Raw genomic sequence first — 23189 nt, forward strand, 5'->3', positions numbered from 1 at the left:
TCAAATTGTTGTAGTGCAAGCAGTTCCTTGCATTTTGGAGAAAAATTTACTCTCCAAGTAGGTCTTGTCTGCCTAAAGTTTTCTTTCCAGTTCACTGAGAAGCAGTTTTAAACATTTGCATTAAGAATATTCATGCATCCGAAAGATTGGATACCTCTAGAAACATAAAATAAATAATTTGGTGATTTAAATTGACAGAGAGCATGACATGTATTTGTTGTGTACATCGTGGCATTTTGAAATATATATACATTGTGACATAGTTAAATCTAGCTAATTAACATATGCATTATCTTGCATAGTTATTTTTGTGGTGAGAACACTTATCCACTCTCAATATTTTTCAAGAATACAATATGGTATCATTAACTGTAGCCATTCTGCTATATAAAAATGTTTTGCAATATTTATAAATATGTTTAAAATAAAAATGTACTATTGTTGGAGGAAGGAAAGAATGGTTTTAATTCGGATACATAAAGAAAAACAAAAAGTTGGAAACATTATTGGGAATTTGTTTTACATGTTGTTAAGAAGGTTCTTCTTTTATTACCAGCGGTCAGAAGGGGACTTATTGGTTAATCCTAATATATAATTATTCCAAAGAATGTGTTTATCTGATCTTATCCATGGACAGGCATGGACTATGTTGGTGTAATAAAATTTCAAAATAGAATTTCTTAGAGTTGATAAACTTTTAGTATAACCAGTAACTCAGAAACAACTCTAGTTTCCTGGAATCTCTGCCACTCATATCTAGGGATAATTAAAAAGAATAAAGACTGATTAAAAAGCACACATAGGATAAAAATAGTCACTTTAATTTAACCTGAGTCTTGAGTCCTCACTTCTCTTAGTTGCATGTTAAAGAAAGACAAAGGAAGAATAATGATACATGTTTATTGACATTTGATTTATTTCAGATTTAGGAATCTATTATGCCAAAGAATAAACCACATTTGTCTAGATCTTTACAAGTTACAAAACACTTTGACATCCATTATTTCTCTGAGTTTATGTGACTAGCCTAAGGTCACTCTGGGAAATACAAAACGCATTACACTTGATGAAGGTATTAATAAATCAATTTCTACCTCAGGTGGTTTAAAAATACTTTCTGTTCTAGTATTAAATTGTATTCTCCTCATTCTGCTCCATGGCTAAACCTATTTAGCTAATTCTGCTGTGTAAGTTTTATTTTACTAATTATTTTGTAACAAGCCTTTAGATAGCGTCAAAATCATAATTCTCCTACTACATACCTTCCAGAATACCCATTTGTTGAATAAGTGAAACCATTTGAAAAGTTTGAAAATGTTAACTACAATAAATATATTACCTTTGAAGTAGTTTTTGATCTCTAGATCCCATCCCTATTCATGTTTCAAAAGGCAGAAAAGTGGAATAATATTTTAAAACAATAAACTCAGATTACATCATTAAAATAATAATAGTGTGATGCCTACAATATAGCACAAAGAAAAAATAAAAATAAAGGGTTTTAGAACTAAAAGAAAAGAACATCTATGATGAACTTCCCATGGTAATGCTGGAAATCACTAGCTAACAGTGAAAATTTGTAGAATAAATGCTAATTATATATATAAATGTTGCAGAGAGTATTTTGAATATGAAGAAAAAAGAAAGCTATTTTTTTCCCTGTACTTTCCATGGCGCTTCAAATCTAATCAGCCCATGTGATGGCAATTTGCAAAAACACAAACAAAACTGATGCAGCAAAATAAACTCAAACCGAAATTTGATATAATAAGCATAAAGGGAGGAGAAAGGAAAAATGGAAACATGATCCATATTGAGTTTACAATTAAATAATAGGTATTACTTTGAATAAAAATACTATTGAATGAAACATTTATAAATAAAACTTTAAAAATGTACTTAGATACAAATGAGAATATTTTATCCATTAGAATTTGTTTTTCTTATTAAAATATGCTGTTTCTGGAATATCTTTGCAAGTGAATTTTTTAAAGCATATGACATTATTTTCTTGATTGCAGTTATCAAATGTGCTCAGCAATGTGTGAGTCATCTCCAGTGTTTCCTAAAAGCCTACTTTTTGCTAAAATAAAACACAGATTTGGCATCTGTTCTGTAATTTTACTGAAGGTCTGAAAGGTGTAATAAAAAAGGCATCTGTCTGCAAGATGACCCTTTAATTGTAAAGTCGCACTTTGATAGCTCTTCAGATTCAGTGAAATCTTGTGTTCGATAATACCAAATGGTTACATCTGCTTTGCAGTACATGTTAAATACGGAAAGTTGGTGTTATGAGTTTAAACTTCTAGAAATTCATTAGATGAAGATCAACATACAGGAAAAATATCTGTCAAAAGTAGTTTTTAGATTTCTTATTTTTGTAAATGTAGGTATTGACTCAGGATCTGGTCACTACTAAGGTTAAACTGATTAGTTCTGTGTGACATGTACTCACTGATAAACTTAAAAGTGCCATTCACACCACACTGATGAATGAGAACATCATTTCAATTATGGGAAAAATTAAATAGATTTCACTGGTGAGGAGGTTTGAGGGTGGGAGAGTAGGAAGTTTTGGTTTAGTTCAACTGAACACTTTTATAATGTCTTAATGAGGTCAAATTGAATATAAAAATTACAGTTTCAAGATTTGAATTCAATCCAAACATGAGAATGAAGTAGAGCTGTTATAAGACTGTTATGAATTTGATAATTGTATCATCATTTGTAGAATTCAGATGGGACTCCAGAAGGGAAACTTAGTCAGATGTTTGTAGTATAATTGAAATAGGAACAACTTAAGAGAATTTCATTTATTTTGTATAAATAAAATGTGACAAAGGAGTTTAGTGAACATCGTGTTGGAACCAAATAAATCCAAGTATTTTACTTAGTAATGATGAAACTGAATGTATGAAATTGTAATCACCTTGGGAAAGTAAAATATGCAATAGTCCCACTAATGATTCTTTTACACTTCCAGTACAAATGTTGCTCTTTCTTCTTGATCTAACCACCACTTAAGTCTAAAAATAATTGATCTGATTTATTTTTCATTTGATAGCATTGCATACAATAAGTTGGGTCCCAGTCAATGGTTTTGTGGAGTTGTGAAATTTACTAATTCTGGAACCCCATATATGTCAGTAGTCTGTTGATTTTCAGTTCCAAATTAAAAAAACAAACAAACAAACAAACAAAAAAAAACTCTATTTTGTCCATCATTACACTGAACCTTTTTGACTCAATTTTCAATGATGTATTTTCAGTCATCTATACATATCCTTTTTAAACATTTTTAATTTATTTTTTAATTGACAAATAACATTGCATGCTTGTATTGTGTACAACACAATATGTTAAAGTAAAAATACACTGTAGAATGGTTAAATCTAGCTAATTAGCAAATGTATTACTTCACAGTTATTATTTTTGTGGTAAGTGCACGTAACATCCATTCTCTTTACATTTTTCAAGAATACAATATATCATCATTAACTTTAGTCACCTTGCTGTACAATAGATCTCTTGAAATTTATTCTTCCTATTTAACTGTAATTTTGTGTCCTTTGACCAACAACTCCCTTTCCCCTTGTTCCCTCCAACCACCCTTGCCCCTAGAAACCACCTTTCTACCTTGTTCTTTTCCATCAGAACTGAATCTCTAGTTGACTGGCAGCTCCGATATGCTTATCTCAAGAGTCATTGCTTTTGGCATGTTTAATAGTTTTTGTCTTAGTCTAAATTGTGGTATTAGCTCTTTCATTGTTTTGGCTTTCCATTTGTATTTTTACAAAATAAGAGAATATGTAAAAAAATAGATAATTGGTATATTGAAAACACACATCTATTGAAATGTTATTTAAACATGGAGATTTTTAATACATTCCATCACCATTCTTATGCCATTGATCTTAGTACAAGAGGAATATAAAAATACATTTGTAGGAATGCTTATCTTTCCCTTTTACCTTTCATTTGCTTTGCCTGTGTGCATATTACTTTCACTCTTGCTCAGAAACTAAGAGAATTATCTGATGTGTTAGGAAGCATATATTTCCTGTTGTCATTAGCACTTAACCCACATCTTTCTAAGTCACCAATCTCTGGGTGGTTAGTGACAAGTGCTGTGGGCCTGTGTGCTGGCACAGAACCTGTGTGTTAAGGGGCAAGAATGTTTCCTTTCCTTTAAGAAGCAAATGCTGGGAGTCCCACAGTTGGCTTCTGAAACACTCTTGCCACTGGGAGCAAATGAGACACAATGAAGGAATACTTAAATAAATTTAAGTATTTAATTCATTTAATATTAAGTATTTAAGTGTTTAAATACTTACAATATGAGGAAATGTGTTATGTGAAATATGCACAATTCTGAAATAAAATGAAGTCCTTTTGTGTATAACCAAAATCAGGGAGAACGTACAACTCATAATTGAATCAGAATTAAGTGCTTGTTTTGTATTCTTTACGTAGGTCATCATTTTTATTTCAAAAACACATTTCTGTTTCAGTGACAACTGTATGTAAAATGTTTTATGCTGCATATAAAATGTTTTATGCTTTATAGAAAACATCTGCATACAGATTATTTTTATTCTTTCAATTAATTGCACATTTATTGAATTTATAGTCAAGGTAAAACACTGTTGAGTTTTGAGAGAAGGAAAAAAATAAGAGACATAAATTCTGACCTGAATGAATATATAAATGCTCTAAAAGGATTTAGGTAGAGTATTTATCAAGTGTACAGGCAATATTTCAGGCAGTATTCAGGAGCCTAAGTAATATTATTAATATAATTTAAAGTACCTTATCATTATTCTCTAACTTGACTAATTGATTTTTAACTGCACAAGTAAATAACAAACATTAACTTCAATGTCAAACAACTCAACATATTTCTGTTTAAACAAAATAATATAACTCTTTATAAATTGTAACTAAAAGATTGCTTTCAGTATTAAAAAGCTGAGATTCAGAAAATGATTAGGGTGCAACAAAATAATAAATGTATCTGATTTTTCTTTTAATAAGAGGAAATCTTATTATTGACAGAAATAAGCTGATAAATATTTACCTCTTTGCTTAACAAAAACATGTAATAAAATACTAAACAGAAAAATTATAAAATATTGATAGAGTACAAATAAAGTTTCCTTAAGTTTCCAAACACATTTTTATAATAAATTTCCCATATGATAATATACTCGAAATTAAAGTTTGAGAAAAGTAAATGTATCACAACTGAAAAAAAAGTCAGGTTTTTGAAAGTAAAAGGGAAAAGAAATTACCTAATAGTAGCAGCTTTACAGTTCTTGCGTCTCGCTCAGCCTCCTCCTGAAGCTTTTTCTCCAGTTCTTTTGATCTTTTGGCTGACTCCTTGCTCTCTGAACTAATTCCACTTCCCATCTTGTGATGGTAGATACTTGTCAGTTTATATGTTCAAACTTTTCAAACGTTGAGCACAGCTCTGGTTTGGACATAGGATGCAAGAGTAATGCTCTGCTGAAGCACCCAGCAGTCCATTCCCTCATGCTCTAAAATTCTGCTTTGACTAAGGAGATTCTTTCTCATCTGTCACCTGATCAGGTGGTAAAACCATACCACCCTGATGGAGGCTAGAGAGGAAGTTCATTATGCTTTCAAATTAAATGACTGTTTCGGGTGCATCTTTGAAAACATGCTTATCTGCCTTAAAGAATAGTATAAAATAATGTAGAAAGTTGTAAAAATCTATACACTAGAGATGATCTACAATAAGCAATTCAAATAGAATGTTTCTCACTACTGGGCAATTTTTATTACTGTGATTAAAAGTTATTATTACTAATGAGTGATGCTTACATCTTCAGATACTTGGCTCTTCGATTTCTTTATAATAACTCCTATATCACAATCTGAATATATACATGTAAGTTATACAACTTTTATGGTCTGCCTATGCTTAGATTGTTACTTAAAGCTATTGAGCATCTATTAGCATCTGTCAGGGAACAAAAATAATCTTTTTTTAACAATGGATACAAATACATATAGTTTTTATATTTGTACATATTGTATTGCTACAAATATAGAATTCAACACGGTTTTCTTAAATTATTGATTTCAGTCTCATGGGATCCATCTCTATAAATTGAGCTTTTACCGTCTGTGAGAAAGTCAATCCATCAACACTAATTGAGGGCCCACTTGGTGTAGACACTGAACTATGTTCAATTTAGGCAGCACATTAACTCTTTAGGGCCATTAAGCAACAGCTGCTGTGCTGGAGGGACTTTTATTGATTTGGTACCAAGGGAATAAAAACCAATGTTCTTTGGAACAGCAGGTAATTTGGTTTTTCCTACAAACTAAAAACAGTAATTACACCTAAATATGTTCCATATCTTTTAACTACCCCAACAGATACCATGTACTTGAAAATCTTCAGGATTGAGGGCAGAGATTATGTTGCACAATTTTTTATTTATATGAAGCATAAAGCACTTGGTAGCTAGTCAATCAATATTTTCCTTATAATCAGAGTTGGTTGCCTGTGGCACCAGGTAAGTCTTTCAGTGTACATTTTGGGATTTGTGAATGTGCTTAACCAGAAAATGCTAGATTACAGTCAGCCCACCAACCTGTCAGTGGTGCTCTTCTTGTGGGATCATGTGCAAAATTTGAACAGGTGAATTTTTACATATTCATACAACAAGAAAATAGGCTGCCAGATTAAATACATAGTCCTGCTTTGTTTACTTTTTCCACATTAAAAATATTAGGCTGAAGATACATAAACATAGTCAAAACTTCCTGGGTTCCATTCGTGCAAAGCCATATTATGATAGTATAAATATGTGCAGTGGTGGGTAGGCAAGGATTTGTGCAAATCATGTGGTGTTGTTTTTACAATGCAAATGGCCTGTCCCAAAGGAAGGAGATTTGCACTGCCTAATGCTCACCTGTGGATACAAAGCCCACTCTGAAAGCAACACTTAGCATATTTAATCTCTTTTTGCCTATTGCTTTTTATATAGAAATTGAATATAATAGCATCCTGAATAAACTGAATTCTTGCATGTTCCATGGCAGCAATGAACTGACAGGCTACATCATATAATTTACATTCAAGTATAAATATACCTCATAGCTTTTGGGCAGAGACGTACCCTGCTCTTAAGAACATACGTGTTTTACTAGGGCTTCCTAATTGGATTACTAATTAAAACTGACCAACCCTTTCGGGAGTAGAAATAGACATTTTCTACACTGTATAAAACGATGAACTTCCACTTTTCTGTTGTAACCAGTAATGTTCATCAACTTTATGAGATTATCATGTAATTTTTCATCAGTGATAAAATATTCTTGACATAAAACTCCAGGTATGTCTGTGTTACAGAGAGAGAGCAGGAGAGCTAGAGAGGAAAGAAAGACTCATTTCTCAACCTTCTCCTCTGGGTGCCTGGGACGCAGCATCATTAATGAGCTGGGCTTACTACAGCTATTGGTTCATACTGCTTCACTTAGGCACATAGCTTTCTGTATGTAAAGAAATGAGGAAAATCAAAATAGGAAACTCTGCTAGCATGGTAATAATATCTTACTAGCTTGAATGGCCTACATGCTATATGGCACAGTACTAGTTATAGTAAATGTTCAAAATTATTTCTTGCTGACAAGCTGATAGAGGCTGGAGGCCCTTTCTTTCTTGTGCTTAGTGACAGTATACTTAGGATTTCTTTTCTACAATTTTAGAGTGACTCAAAAAAATATCAATAAAAAGCCCAATTTTAGTTTTAAATAGTGTCAGTATATACAATTGTAGCTATTAGTCCAACAGTCACACATTTGTTTCCTCAGTCTTTTCCTCACTGTTCTACAGTGAGGGAAAACTGATAGAAGATGACAACAGAAAAAAAAAAAAAAAAAAAAAAAAAAAAACTAAATTAGATGCTGTGACCATAAGTTTTGTTTGTTCTTGAAAACAACAAATGTGAAGCTAGCCAAACATCAACATCATGTTAGAGTTTTACACATACATACACGCACACAGACGTACACATGTGTATATAAGGTTCGTGCAAAAGTAATTGTGCTTTTGGCACAATTGTAAAAGTAATTACAAAAACCGCAATGACTTTTGTACCAGCTAGGAGAGATGGTTGCCCCGTGTACACACACTTGCACACACAGACACACACAAAAACGTGAATGCACAAGCCCATGCACACACACAAAAAGCCAGAGATTGTGTTGGAGTACTGTGGTATTTTAGAATAATCACTGAGAATGACATTTAAGAACATCGTTTCTTTATTGCATCACAGTAAAATTGATTTGAGAACAAATACAGAGATTGAACCACACTTGAGCTCCAATAGCCACTGAAATACCACAAGCATGGAGGATGAGAATAAATTTTCTCTTGCTATTTTTGGTTAGGATCTCTGTGGAATCTTCAGAAAGGAACATTAGCCTTTAAAAAGCTTCAGTAACCACTATTTTACATTGATGATTAAACATGTAGCTTGAGGTGACTTGCAGTTATTTGCTACCTGGTTTTAATAACTAGATTTCAATCCATGTTTTTGGCGATGTCTCTTTTGCCAGTATTACTTGTGTTTCTACAGTCATCAAGCTGAATTTCTCATGGGGATGTTACATGTGGTCAACTTCAATGACTTGGGGTTGTTACATCTTAGGGATGTCTCAATGGCTCAGCTAGTGCTGGAAATTGTCAAAACAGGCTGTGATTGGTGTTACTCTTTCTGTTGTTTCCAATCTTATAGGAGGTGTTGATTTCAGGCATTCTATCCCTAGGTGGTTTGAGTCATGGCTGCCTTAGCAATGACCTTTCTCCTTGTATATTCCCATGAAACTTGAGGCAAACCATCTCTCCTTTGCTAATGGTACTCAAAGGCGCACTTCAGGGAGCTCCAAGCATGGTATTTCTTCCAAAGAGTTCCTGCCTTTTGGGGCTTCCTAAGAGCAATCTTTTGATCTTGAGGGAATAAAGCAAACCTTACTCTTTCAAGTTACTACATTCAGATGGTGCAATAAGTTTACATTGCCAACATTAAACAGCTCTTATGTACTAATAGGTAACACAAATATTTATATTTGTGTTCATTGGAATTGATTTCTACCTTCCTACATTTTTTTATGAATTAGGATAGAATTTTATATATGATTATTGGATAAGAGTCACAACTGTTTACCAGGGTGCTCCTGTCTCAAATTCTGTCTCTTTTAAGATTTTAAAAATGCTCTTTAACACACTTCTATTACTAACTCCCATAATCATATTTCTCAGCAATTTCAGCCCTGATTATTGCAACAGCCTCTCACTTAGGTTTCCTTGCTCTAGGTTCCCCTGTATCCCAGTCCAATCTGTCTGATTGTACCAGGCTAAATTCCCCCACAGGCAAGTTTAATTATTACTCCTTTCTGGCTAGAAAAAAACAAATGATTCTATATTTACTACTTCCTCCTGTGTTACTCCTGATACCATGTACTCAATAGTATAGTTAGCACTATCTAACTATCCAAATATATTTCCCGATCACAGGTGGACCTCAAGGATATTGCAGATTCTGTTCCAGACCACCACAATGAAGTGAATATTACCGTAAAGTGAGTCACACAAATGTTTCAGTTTCCCAGGGCATATAAAAGTTATGTTTATACTATACCGTAGTCTATTAAGTGTGCGACAGCACTGTGTCTAAAAAAGCAATGTGCATACCTTAACAAAAAAAAATTGCTAAAAATGCTAACAATCCTCTGAGCCTTCAGCAATTTATAATCTTTTATAAATCACTATAAATATTAACAAAATAAATGTTTACAGATAAACACAATATATTCAACATCAAGAGGTGCAATTTCATTGGCCATTGAACATGGTTTCAATACTTTTTTAAATTAAAGTATAGGAATATCGATAACTTGGAAAACAACACAAACCTGAGTTTTACATAAAGCCTAACAAGGAAATAGTTGCTACTTTTTGTTGTCCTTGTTATATAACTTCTTAGGAGTATTTATGTAGTAGTATATAAATAGTAGTCTTTTTGTACTTCTTCTTCAGAGTTCTGGGTTACCATGTGCATTGTCAATATCAATATTTCAAAAGGATATTTTGAGCAGTAAGTCTCAATAGTGGGCTTAAAATATTTAGTAAACCAGACTACCAACAAATATGCTGTCACCCAGGCTTTATTTTTTCCATTTAAAGAGCACAGGCAGAGTATATCAGTTGGAAGGACCCTAGGATTTTTGGAATGGTAAATGAGCATTGGTTTTGACTTAAAGTCACCAGCTGCATTAGCCCCTAAAAAGAGTGTCAGCCTGTCTTTCAAAGCTCTGAAGCTGGACATTAACTTCCCTCTCTAGCTTTGAAAGTCCTAGGTAGCATCTTCTTGTAATATAACTACTTAATGACATTGAAAATCAGCATTTAGTGTAGCCACCTTCATCAATGATCTTAGCTAGATCTTCTGGATAACTTGCCTCAGTTTCTGTATCAGCACTTGCTGTTTTGCTTTACGCTTTTATCTTCTGGAAATGGCTTATTTTCTTAAATCTCATGAACCCACCTCTGCTAGCTCCCAAGTTTTCTTCTGCAGCTCCCTCACCTCTTTCAGCCTTCATAGAATCGAAGAGAGTTAGAGCCTTACTCTGGGTTAGGCTTTGTCTTAAGGGAATGTTGTGTTTGGTTTGGTCTATCCATGGCCACTCAAGCTTTCTCCCTATCAGCAATAAGCTTGTTTCACTTTATCATTTGTGTGTTCACTGGAGTGGCACTTTCAATTTATTTCAAAAACTTTTCGTTTATATTCACAACTTGGCTAACTGTTCCAGGAGGCCTAGCTTTCAGCTTATCATCTCATCTTTCGACATGCCTTCTTCACTAAGCTTAATCATTTCCAGATTTTGATTTAAAGTGAGAGGCATGTGATTCTTCCTTTCACTTGAACACCTACAGGCCATTGTAGGGTTACTAACTGACCTAATTTTAATATTTTTTTCTGTCAAGGACTAGGAACGCTGAAGGAGAGGGAGAGAGAGGGGAACGGCCAGTTGGTGGAGCAGTCAGAACACACACGTGTATTACGTTTGTTGTCTTATATGGACACAGTTCATGGTGCCCCAAAGCTATTACTATAGTAATATCAAAGATCACAGATCACCATAATAGATATAACAATAATTGTAAGTGTGAAATATTGAGAGAGTTACCAAAATGTGATACACAGACACAAAGTGAGTACATGCTGTTGAAAAAATGGTGCTGATAGACTTGCTGACGGGATGCCAAAAACCTTTAATTTGTTTTAAAAAATGCCATATTTGCAAAGCACAGTAAGTGAAGCACAACAAAATGAGTTATGCCTGTACTTCTCATAACAGTCTCTATTACAGGTGGGCTTTTACTCTTTCTGAACTAGGAGTCCTATTTTAGTTTTCACTCATTCTCCTTTTCCTCACTAGGAATATCTTGCTCTTCCACAGATGACTTTTTTGTCATATATAGTACTCATATATTAATATTCATTAAGAAAGAACCTACCATTATAGTACTCATTCATTGAGAAAGAACCTACCATTACACTTCACATCTACTAACATCCATTGGGTGATCTTTTATATTTTCTTTTCTCTTTTCTTTTCTTTTCTTTCTTTCTTTCATTCTTTTTTCTTTCTTTTTTTTTGAGACAGGGCCTTGCTCTGTCACCCAGGCTGTAGTGCTGGCACAATCACAGCTCACTTACAGCCTCAACCTCCTGAGTTCAAGTGATCCTCCCACCCCAGCCTCCCAAGTAGCTTGGACTATAGGCGCATGTCACGACACTTGGCTAATTTTTAATTTTTTAGTTTTTCTTTGTGTGTGTGTGAGAAAAGGTATTGCTCTATCACCCAGGCTGGAGTACAATGGCACAATCATAGCTCACTACAGCCTTGACTTCCCAGGCTCCAGTGATCCCCCCACCTTAGCCTCCCAAGTAGGTGGAACCACAGGTGTGCACCACCATGCCTGGCTAATTTTTTTGTATGTTTGCTAGAGATAGGGTTTTGCCATACTGCTCAGTCTGTTCTCAAACTCCTGAGCTCAAGCAATCCACCCACCTCAGCCTCCTAAAGTGTTGGGATTATAGGTATGAGCCACCGCACTCTGCCTAATTTTTTAATTTTTCGTAGAGACAAGGTCTCACTATATTGCCCAGGCTGGTCTCAATCTCCTGGGATCCTCCTGCCCTGGCCTCCCAAGCTGCTATTATTATAGGTGTGAGCCACCAGGCCCAGCCTGGGCTATTCTTCACTTCTCAGATCTCTAGAGGAATCTACTGCAATTGTTTTGTCCTTCTTCATCAGCCAGACAGTACACTTTCCAGTGACCTTGCTCTCTAGTTCTTCTCTTCGATTTGTGGGTTCTAAGCTGGTAGTACTTAAAATAAATATTTGTTTATTGAAATGGTGAATGGTGGGAGATCAATAGATGTATAGTATTAAAGAGCTCTTTACTGCATATTAAAATTGCATAATTCTCTTTCCTAAATGATTTCAAGTATGAAATTTTAGTTCTGGAATTTTAGGAATCTGTTTACCTAACAGTGTTCTCCTGTTATGTGTCAGGAATGAGAGTTTCAGCAGTAAACAAAATAGTTAGACACATGCCTTCATAAAGCTTAATTTCTAGTATTTGTACCTGTGTATGTACATGTCTGTGAGGTTAAAATTTACACAGACAATAAGATACATCTGTAAAGTATATGGAATTATAGATGGTGACAATTGCTAAGAAAAACCAGAGAACAGATGTAAGGAGCATGGGGATGGAGTTGAAGATGAAAGATTCAAATTTCACACAACGTGTCCAGAAAAAAAACTCACTAAAATAAATTGTGTTAGAGTACGTTCTCTGAAAACTGACTTTAAGATGAAAAACACATAGAGGAATTTTATTAGAAAGTGTTCTTTGAAACCACCCTCATAAGTGAGTGAGGGAAGCAGTATTGGAAGAGGGAGGAGTTGGATACACAGCAGTTGCAACAGAGAACTCAGCCAATCTTGTGGGGAGCTCTGAAGCTGAGGTAGTTGTATGATTTATACTAAAAAGAGACAAGAAGACTGGACTGTTATATCTCTTTCAAGAAACAGAAATTTAATGTGTGTTTGCCCTGGAAAGAGGATAAAACTGATCCTTTTCTCTGAGGGTCATTTCTGAGCAAGGCCTAAGCTGCGACCTGTCAGTCAAGGGAGTGATTTCTTAATCTTGAAGAGGAACTATGGGCAAAGTACTTGAGCTTTTGTTACAGTTCACCTCCTGTATTACTTGGATGCAAGTAAGTTGAGTACACTCACTACATCTGGGCATGCCCAAAGACTGCAATTACTCTTTTTCCTCAGGAAACTTACAAGAAGGTGTTCAGTGACTCAAACTAACATCCCTTGTCAATGCTGCTGGTCTCAAAACTGCAACTGTGATTCATCATCTCCCTATTCTTCGACCCATGCGAGGTTTCCTTCTCCTACATTAACACCTAGGGTGACCATCTCTCCAAGTTTTTCCAGAACTGAAAGAGTCCCTGAGACTTGGGACTTTTACTTTTAAAATGGGCAAATCAACACTGGGACTGGGACTACAGAGTTTCTCAGGATGTGAGATTTTTAGTGCTAAATCTAGGAAAGCCATGGAAAACTGGGAAAAGGGTGGTCATCTTACTAACACTTGTACTTGTGTATGTGACTTATCTGTTGAGATGATGCAGATTCTTTCATGGTGAATTGCAGGCCCCTGAGCATCATACACTTATCAGCCTGTGGCTGCTGCCCTTGCTGTTTACTATTAAGGTTGAGCAGGGAATTCTCAATAAACATCTCACCTGGTCACCTAGGTGCCGCGTGTATGCTGGCCTGATGTGATTGTGTAACAGTAGTCAGTCCTGCTCCTAATGACTAGGGTCAATTGTTCACACCTGGTTGGTGACTACTTTCCTTGCCTGCTGGTTTCTTGGCACAAAGAAGCCTGAAGTGATAAAAAGACAGCTGTAATTTATAGTTTAATAGGACCCTTATTGTGCACCTGGTGGAAGGATTGCCTTTCTGGAAACCAGAGCTAGATCCCACAAAGTTGAATTTTGTACATGTAGGAAGCACAGATTCCCCACATGGGACACTGGGGAAGATGGTAAGTGAGGTCACTTCTACTTCCATCTCATAATTCTCAGGTGTGTCCCTTGTGACCTTAGGGACACAAGCATTGCATCATTTTTAAAATGCATCTAGAATATATATGGTATCCTCAGGATGACTGCCATTTCCAAGCTGACAGATTCTGGTTGGTGCCACATGAAATAGGACAAGTAGATCCCCTGGTTATAGGTCCACTGTTATGTCTCCTTTTCTACAAATTGAGTCCATTGTCTGGGTCAGTAGATCAAATAGTCTCTAAACCCCAGGAGGGTGTTACAACCAGTCAAAGTGGATGTCTGTCTCTTCCAGAGTAGAGACAAATGATTGGTATTCTGACGGGATTGTGCTCTATAGGGGAATCAGTTAATTTTTGTTGCTGGGAGGTAGAACATTTGGCAGAGGCAGTAATTATGTCAGCCTTGGTAAGTGGGAGGTCATGCTGTCAGGCTCATGCATAACCTCCATCCCTGCCACCATGGCTACTCCATTCCTAAGCCCATTCGTCTAGCACTGGGGATCTTTGTGTCTGCCTATTGGTTACTCCAAGCCTCTTCCATGCTGGATGCTCATTACTGGGTGTTAACATGCCCTACAAACCTTCAGCAGGTTCATTCACTCTCTTCCTCAGAACTCTTTGTCCCTCACCTTCTAGTCATTACATTTCCAGGATCCAGAGCATCCAGCCAATTCATTCACAGCTATCCATACATACATTTTATGTTGTATTCTTTTTTTAATTCTTTCTTTAAGACAGGGTCTTGCTGTGTTGCCTGGCCTGGAGTGCAGTGGCACAATCACGGCTATTGCAGCCTCAAACTCCTGGGCTCAAGTTACTCTGCAGCCTTGGCTTCCCGAGTAGCTAGGACTACAGGTGTGCATCACCACATTTGGCTAACTTTTTAATTTTTTGTTAAAAAATGGGGTCTCACTGTGTTAATCGGCTGGTCTTGAATTCCAGGCCTCAAATGACTCTCCTGCCTTGGCTTCCCAAAGTGATGGAATTACAGGCGTGAACTACCACCCAGGCCTGTTTTGTTTTAAGAGTAATTTATTTTTTCACACAAAGTGCATAACCAGGTGTATTTACCACAGGTCCACTCATTGGAAGGCTTTCTTTTTCACAGGTGACTTTCGGTTACACCCAAAGAAGGCAAATGACACACCAGCTGTTTCATTATTGTTTATACTTGTCTCTCAAGCTGAGCCACCTGTGAGCTTAGCTTGGCTTTTTTCCTCCTTCATTACCTGGCTATAAATGTCAGCTAAGGGAGGAGCACTGGTGACTGTGTCACTTGATTATTCAGATTACTTGTGCCCTCTTTTGGGCCAAATCCCAGGTATAATACTCTGACTGAACAATGGATTTCTGTTAAGCACACCCAAGTTTATGATTTGGTGGGTCTTATGAAACCTATCTCCTGATGAGTAGCTCTGATCACATGGTCACCTGATGTCCTATTTTCCAATAGTCCAATTCCACCAAAGCTCAGTAACATAAAAATAATGCTTCCAAATGGTATATATTTCTGCTATAGATGGCATTACTTTGCTCCCTATGGTTCTGCCTTATGATTCTCCAACAGAGCTTTCCATTAATTCTACAATGCCCAGGACACTCCACCCCACCCCCTCACCCCTGTGCCACATACAACAAAGAATTATCTGATCAGAAATGTCAATAGTACTGAGGTTAAGAAACCCAGCTCTAGTACTGTAACTCTACTGGGACATAGTCGCTCATATTGCAGAACTTCTCGTATGACTTCCTAAACTTGCTGAAATCTTTGTTCTGGAAGCCTTTTGTGTCACCTTTATCAATAAGGTGGAGCTGGAATATGCTGTCTTTGTAACTCAAGGAAACTTACAAGTGGTGTTTGATTAGGTACAAGAGTCAATAATTTGCTCTTTATTTTAGAGGAAGGCCCTGGCATGTTTCAGACTACCGGACTCCTGGAAACTCTGCTGATCTGGCAAGGCCTTGAATCTCTTTAGGGCTTTTGACCATCTTCTAGAGTTAATGTGTCTTACCAAGGTTTCCAAATATACTTGTCATTTCTTGCTCATCTTGTCTCATTAACATAATGTTATCAATACAGTGGATCTATACAGTGTGCTGAGGAATGTTAATACAGTTCAGGACTCTTTGGAATATTTATGACAGAGTATGAGAATGTTAATATAAATCAGGACGAGTCCATAAATGCTTACAGCCATTTATCTCACATGAATACAACTATTTCTGTTTCTCCTTCCAGGTAGGAGTGGAAAAAAAGATTTTCACTAAATCAGTGGCCACACACTATGTACTTGACGTTTTGTTAATTTGCTCTAGCAAAGATGCCACAATGGGCAAAGCAACTGCAATTAAGGTTACTACTTAGCTCCACTTGTAGCAGTACTTTGTCATCTGCCAGGATCTGTTTGACTTGTACAGCTAGTCCCCTAAATTAAATAAGATATGATGGGGTCCACTATTCTTAAGTCCTTCATATATTTATGCTGACAACAATGTGTATCATTTCCTCTAGGGTGCAACAAGGTTTCATTTATTTTACTGGATGATGTATTAGTCTGCTAAAGTTGCCATAACAAAATACCACATACTGAGTGACTTAAACAGCAGAAATTTCTTTTTCTCACAGGTCTGGAAACTAAAAGTAAAAGATAAAGGTACAGGTGGGTTGATTTTTTGTGAAACCTCTTCCTGACCTGTAGATGGCTTCCATTTTATTGATTGGCTACCCTTAGCCCCTAATGATTACCCTTGATGCTTCTGATTATTTGTATTTAGCAATACTCATATCAGCAGCTCATTTATTTTGGCTCTAAGAACACTGATCAATTCTACCAATCATTTCCATAGGTCTCTGCAAGTCCAGATCTCCTGGCTGCTGCTCTGATCTTGACTCTTATGACCACATTATATTTACTTCAGTTATCATAATTAAATGCTGGCACCTGGCCTCTATTATTTGGAGATCATATTATCCCCATGCTTTGAAATGATGCTTAGGTGTTCAGAAACACTTTCATCAAGTAGTGTAGCTTCAAGCACATTTTAAAAATTATTTTTTCTTTCCTCCTTTCCCCCAGTCTCAAGATGTAACCTTGAAACAAACTATAAAAATATTTTCCTTAGTCTTAAAATATGGCCTTGAAATGTACTATGAAACTGCACTCCTGTCTCTTTCCCGTACACTCCTTCAGCCCATGCACATTTATCTAACTGTGTGTTTGTTAAACTTACACAATGCACACATCTAACTATATGTTTAAGCAATTCCAGGGGCTAATTTAAAATAAACCAGGCATGAAGGCCCAGCTGCGGAATTCTCCTCCATGTAAAGATTGGCTCAAGTTGGATAATCTACAGCTCAGTAGCTGTCAAGATGACACCAGGTCGCACTTCAGGTGGGCAAAAACTCAAAATAGGCATTGAAGCAAACCAGACAGCCCCTATACTCTACACAACTCCTGCATGCCTCCCATGTCACGCTTCCCCTTTTTTAATCCCTGTCCTCAGCCCAAACTTTTGAAATGGTTTTTTGGGGGTTTGTTTTGTTTTGTTTGTGTTTTTGAGACAGTGTCTCGTTTTGTCACCAGGCTGGAGTGCAGTGGCGCAATCTCGGCTCACTGCAACCTCCTCCTCTTGGTTCAAGAATTCTTGTGCCTCAGCCTCCTAAGTAGCTGGGATTACAGGCACGTGCCACCATACCCAGCTAATTTTTGTATTTTTAATAGAGATGGGGGTTTCACCATATTGGCCAGGATGGTCTCGATCTCCTGACCTTGTGATCTGCCAATCTCAGCCTCCCAAACTGCTGGTATTACAGGTGAGAGCCACCGCACCCGGCCTGAAATGGTTTCTTTAAGACAAGAGACTTGACCATTTTCCCACTACTAGCTCAAGAATAAAATCACTTTCCTTCCACCGCACTTCCTTCTTGTTCATTGGCTTTGCAAGCGGCAAGCAGCGGAACCGGCCTTCAGTTACAAGACGAGGTCTCTTACTATTTTCTCTATTATCAACCCTGGCTGCAACCCCTCTCACTAGTGGATTCCTTTTAAATTTTAGTACACATAAACCTTTCTGGCAACTTGTTGAAGTCATTTATTTTCCAGCCTTATGTATTAATATTATTCTTTCTAATATGTCAACTGAGTCTTTTGCTGCCTTCTTCTGCCATTTGTCATAGTATAATACTATATTCAGGCTTCCAAGAGTCATCATAGAAAACATTAATGCTATCTCTCAGGGTGTTGAATCTGATACAAAAAAGGGCTTCTCTCTGATATGTATCCTTTATCCAACTGTATTTGTTACCTTCCTTTAATTTAGCACTCTTAGAATTCAGTATCTTTCCTGAAATTTCACATTGGCTCCTGCAGCTCTTTTGGTATATGGTGGTACATGGTCTCTTTCTTCTGTTAGCAGGTCCAGAACTTCCCTGGCTAGGTATAGTGTAAGTAGATTATACTTATTAACTTGTTCTCCAGAAGGAGAAGAAAACATGGATCCCCACTAAGGTTTAAAGTGCATGTTATCTTATGAGACAAGGGCCTGGGCATTGGCTTCATGCAAGAGGGATTACTAGCCTTTAAAAAGGAAGTATGCCACGTCTTCCAGCCCAAAGGGTCCAGGGGAATTTAAGAATTCAATCTTTTGATACATCAGCCCAGGCATCCTTATTCTAAATCTTAAGGCCCCACTCCTTCCCTGTGAAGACCTTCATCTTGTAGTAGATTTAACAAGCTTGAAAATTCAGTCCTCTCTGGAACTTGCTATCTTTCTCATTAAGTCCTGCACCTAATCATTATGTTTTCAAGCCTCTTCTCCACTGAAGGAGATAAGTGCTTGTTTTTATGCAGCCAAAAAGGCCCTCTGGCTTTTACACTTTATATTAAATTAGTGATTAACCACTGTTGGCCTTCCATTGTCTTTCTCTAGTGAATTGATAGTTTTCAGCAACAGTCATCAGTGCTATAGTTCTTATAATTTCCACTTTCCCTACACCTCTCAAACTCTGAAATTTGCCCCATCATTGCCTCTTACTCAGATTCCATTTTAGGTCACTATCAATGAAAGTTTAAAAAATTGTTCTGCTACTGCAAATCAGGAACTACAAGTAGCACACCTGCGAGTAGTAATGAGGTCCTAATTGCCCAGCTGGCTGAGGGGTGGGGTTCGGGTTGGATAATATGGTTTCAATATCCCTTTTTAGAGTCTGCATCCTAGGACCACTCCTGGCGCCAACTCTCTTAGATTAGGTTTCCTGGAAACAGAATCTAAGACAGATATTTGCATAACATGGGAGAGTGATAAGATACACCATCGGCCTATATACCTGCATGGAGTGAAAAAGACGGGCAGCGGAAACAGTTGAACTACAGTGGCGGTGCAAGAGAGTCCTCTGCTGATTCTAAAGGGAGTCTATAACTGGAAAAACTCTTCAGCATTAAAACTGAAAGGAGCGTGAACCCTCACGCTCCTGTTATCCAAGTCATTGGATGTGGCTGCCCTCAGGTACGAGTTATAACCCTGGCCAGGGAAGTCCTTTCTGTTAAGGACAATTTCTGGAGGGGAACTCAGCTGCTAATACTTCCAGTAGCTGTAAGAATGAGTGTCTTAGTCATGAAAGGGGTTCTAGGTGGTATAGCAGAATATTAACTCCAGTAACATTTGGGCAAAGACACTAAATAAATTAGGAAATGAAAAACACATACATCAGGAGAAAGACAAATCTAAGCCAAGAAAATAATAATTGCAAAGTCTGTGAGGCAGGCACTTGCCTAGTGTGTTTGGAGAACTGCAAGGGAATCCGGGCGTCTGGGGTAGAATGGGTGTAGGAAGAGTAGTACATGAGGAAGGTAGAGGCTGGGCGCAGTGGCTCAGGCCTGTAATCCCAGCACTTTGGGAAGCCGATGCAGGTGGATCACTTGGTCAGGAGTTTGAGACCAGCCTGGCCAACAGGGTGAAACCTCGTTTCTACTAAAAATACAAAAATACAAAAAATAAAAATAAAAAATAAAAAATAGCCGAGCATGGTGGTGGGTGCCTGTAATCCCAGCTATTTGGGAGGCTGAGGCAGGAGAATCTCTGGGACCTGGGAGGGGGAGGCTACAGTGAGCCAAGATCATGCCACTGCACTCTAGCATGGGCAACAGCAAGACTCCATCAGAAAAAAAAAAGAAAAGAAAAAGGAAGGAAGGAGGAAGGAAGGAAGGAAGAAAGAAAGGAAGGAAGGAACAAAGGAAGGATGGAAGGAAGGAAGGAAGGAAGGAAGGAAGGAAGGAAGGAAGGAAGGAAGGAAGGAAGGAAGGAAGGAAGGAAGGAAGGAAGGAGCAAGCATTAGTGGGCACAGGTGTGGGCTGTCCAGATTGCTGAGGGCCTCTTAGATTAGGTCAGGACTATGGCTTTTCTCTGTGAGAGACTGAAAAACATTGCAGGGTGTTGAGGAGGGGAGTAAACTGATATGAACGTGTTGAAGATACCCTGAAGTGATCTAGGGCAGAAACAGAAAAATTAGAAAAATTTTGCAATAATCCAGGTGAAGACAACATAATGTAGGCAAGAGGATCACAATGTTAAGAATCGGTGAGATTTTTGGTAACTTTGACGGGTAAAACTGGCAGGATTCGCTAAAAGATGTGGGGTTTGAGCAAAAGAAAGGAGCCTGAGTAATTGTAAGGAAGAATGTGCTATATATTGGGGTAAAAGGAGACTGGATAGCAGCAAGATGGTGGAGTAGAACTTCCAGTGCTCACCCCTCTGCAGAGTCATCAATTTGAATAACTATCCATGAATGAACATGCCTTCACAAGAGCTGGAGAAACCAGGTAGAAAGATTACAGCACCTGGGTATAGCATAGAAATAAGAAAAGGCACATCAAAGAGAGTAGGAAACACAGTTTTATATTACCCATCACCACCCCTCCCCTAACCCCAGGCTGTACAGAGTGGAGAGAGATACCCTCCAAATGGGAGAAAAGAAAAGCAAGCAAAAGGCTTTGATTTGGACCCCCAAATCAGGTTCACCTCAATAAAACTGAGCACTGGCCAGTCCCCCACCACCATCCAGGCTGGTGCCCTCAGACCAAGCTTCCAGGTCCATTCGCTCACTAGGCTTGTCCCATCAGCCCCAGCGCCAGGCCAGTACCTGCAGTCCTGGTTATAGCTATATAGTCTCTAGGCCTCCCAAGCATCAGTTCTGTCCCTGTAGCCTCAAGCTCCAGGCCCACCTCAGCCTTCATACCAACCCAGAATAAAGTTATCTCACATAGCTCCAGGTTTCAGCCCCACTTCAGGTCTAGGTTGATACCCCTGGTCTCAGTCACCAGGCCAGCACTCATAGACATAGACTCCAGGCCTGCCCAGTGCCAGGCCAGCTCCTGTAGCCCCACCCTCCAGGCTAGCCCCTGTGGCCTCATGTCCCAGCAAACTTAAGGTTTAGGTCCATTCCAGTAGGTATTAGCACTGAGCTGGCTCCCAGGAAGTCAGGCTCCAAGACTAACCCTGTGGTCCCAGGTTTTAGGCCACTCTCACAACCTCAGACCCAGGGAAGCCATCACAAACCTAGCCTCCAGGCCAGGGCCCACCCAGCCACCTTCCAATCTAGCCCTCACAGATCTGTCTCCAGACAGGTCTCAAAAGTCCCAGACTCCAGGCCAGCACTCACGATCTCAGGCCCCCAGAACTCAGACTGTATACCCGCCCCAGCACCAGGCTGGTCTCAGGTTCCTGTGGATCCAATGTCCAGGCCTGCTCCAGTAGACCAAGGATCTGGCCCACCCCACTAGACTGTAGGGTCAGGTCAGTCCCTGTGGACTGAACCTCCATGATCACCCATACAGAGCCAGGCTCCAAGCCAGCCCCTGTGGATTCAGGCTCATGTCTTATCTTGGTGCCAGGTCAGCCCCTGTAAACCCAGGCTTCAGGCCATTCTCCATAGGACCTGGCAGGCCCACTCACTTGCTGAACCAATCAACTAAGCATTCAGGCAGTAAGCCTGATCACAGACCATACTACATCCCTTCCCCAGAATCTCTGGATGGGCTCACTGGTGAAGGATTTTCCCAAAACCGGTCTGCAAAGACTAAAAATGTCCCTACTTCTTCAAATGTGCAGACACCAAGGATCAAGAAAAATCAGGGAAACATGGCACAAAGGAACAAAAGAAATCACCAGTAACTAACCCTAAAGACACAGATATTTATGAACTGCCTTAAATTCAAAACAATTGAGATGGGAAAGACTGTAGCAAGCAGATTTGGAGAAGAAAAACTGTTATGGTTTGAATGTGTCCCCCAAAAGTTTATGTATTAAAAACTTAATCCCTCTGCCTTCAAAACGAGCTCTCTCTGGCTCCCTTGCTCTTATTGTCTCACATGTGATGCCCTCTGCCATGTTATGATGCAGCAAGAAGGCACTCACCAGATGTTGATTCCACACTCTTGGAATTTCCAGTTTGAGGATTATGAACTAAATAAACATATTTTCTTTATAAATTTTGTGGTTTGTGGTATTTAGTTATAGCAACAGAAAATGGACTAAGGCAGAAAATCAATACCTCAATTTTGAATATAATATGTTTGAAATAATTATTAGCTAAATTAAGTGTTCAATCTGTCCATCTCACGTATGAGACTAGAGTTTGGAATCATGACTAGACTCTAATTTGGGAGTCATCAGCAATTGATGGCCTTTAAAGCTACAAAAGGAGCTGAAATAATTGAGAGATTATGTAAAACTGGAAAAGAAAAGAATTCCAAAGACTGTGTCCAAGATAACTTAAAGGAGCTTAAGAAGTTGCAGCTAATACGAAAATTAAAAAGTCAGGAGAATGTATTGTTCTCCTAGAAGCCAAGTAATGAAAAGGTTTTAAAAGAAGAGGGTGATTCAGTTTGTCAAATACTGGTGATTGGTCAATTTAAAAATATATTGAAAATTAATTCTTGAATCCAGCCAGGCCTATAACATTTTCAGCTAGAGTGTCATTTGAGGGACATGT

The 23189-nt window shown here is 38.0% G+C and overlaps 1 protein-coding gene across 1 annotated transcript in view; it reads right to left on the reverse strand.

Moving 5' to 3' along the window:
- GNAT3 (G protein subunit alpha transducin 3) overlaps positions 1-5547 on the reverse strand; it is a 61749-nt gene extending 56202 nt beyond the window's left edge. Inside the window, exon 1 of the mRNA XM_030933041.1 lies at positions 5292-5547. Coding sequence (XP_030788901.1) covers positions 5292-5409 — 118 coding nt within the window. The 5' untranslated portion in view covers positions 5410-5547. The remainder of the gene's footprint in view (positions 1-5291) is intronic.
- Between the last annotated feature and the right edge of the window lie 17642 nt (positions 5548-23189).

The sequence above is a fragment of the Rhinopithecus roxellana genome, chromosome 6 (assembly GCF_007565055.1).
Source record: "Rhinopithecus roxellana isolate Shanxi Qingling chromosome 6, ASM756505v1, whole genome shotgun sequence".
In the NCBI taxonomy this organism is placed as follows: domain Eukaryota; kingdom Metazoa; phylum Chordata; class Mammalia; order Primates; family Cercopithecidae; genus Rhinopithecus; species Rhinopithecus roxellana.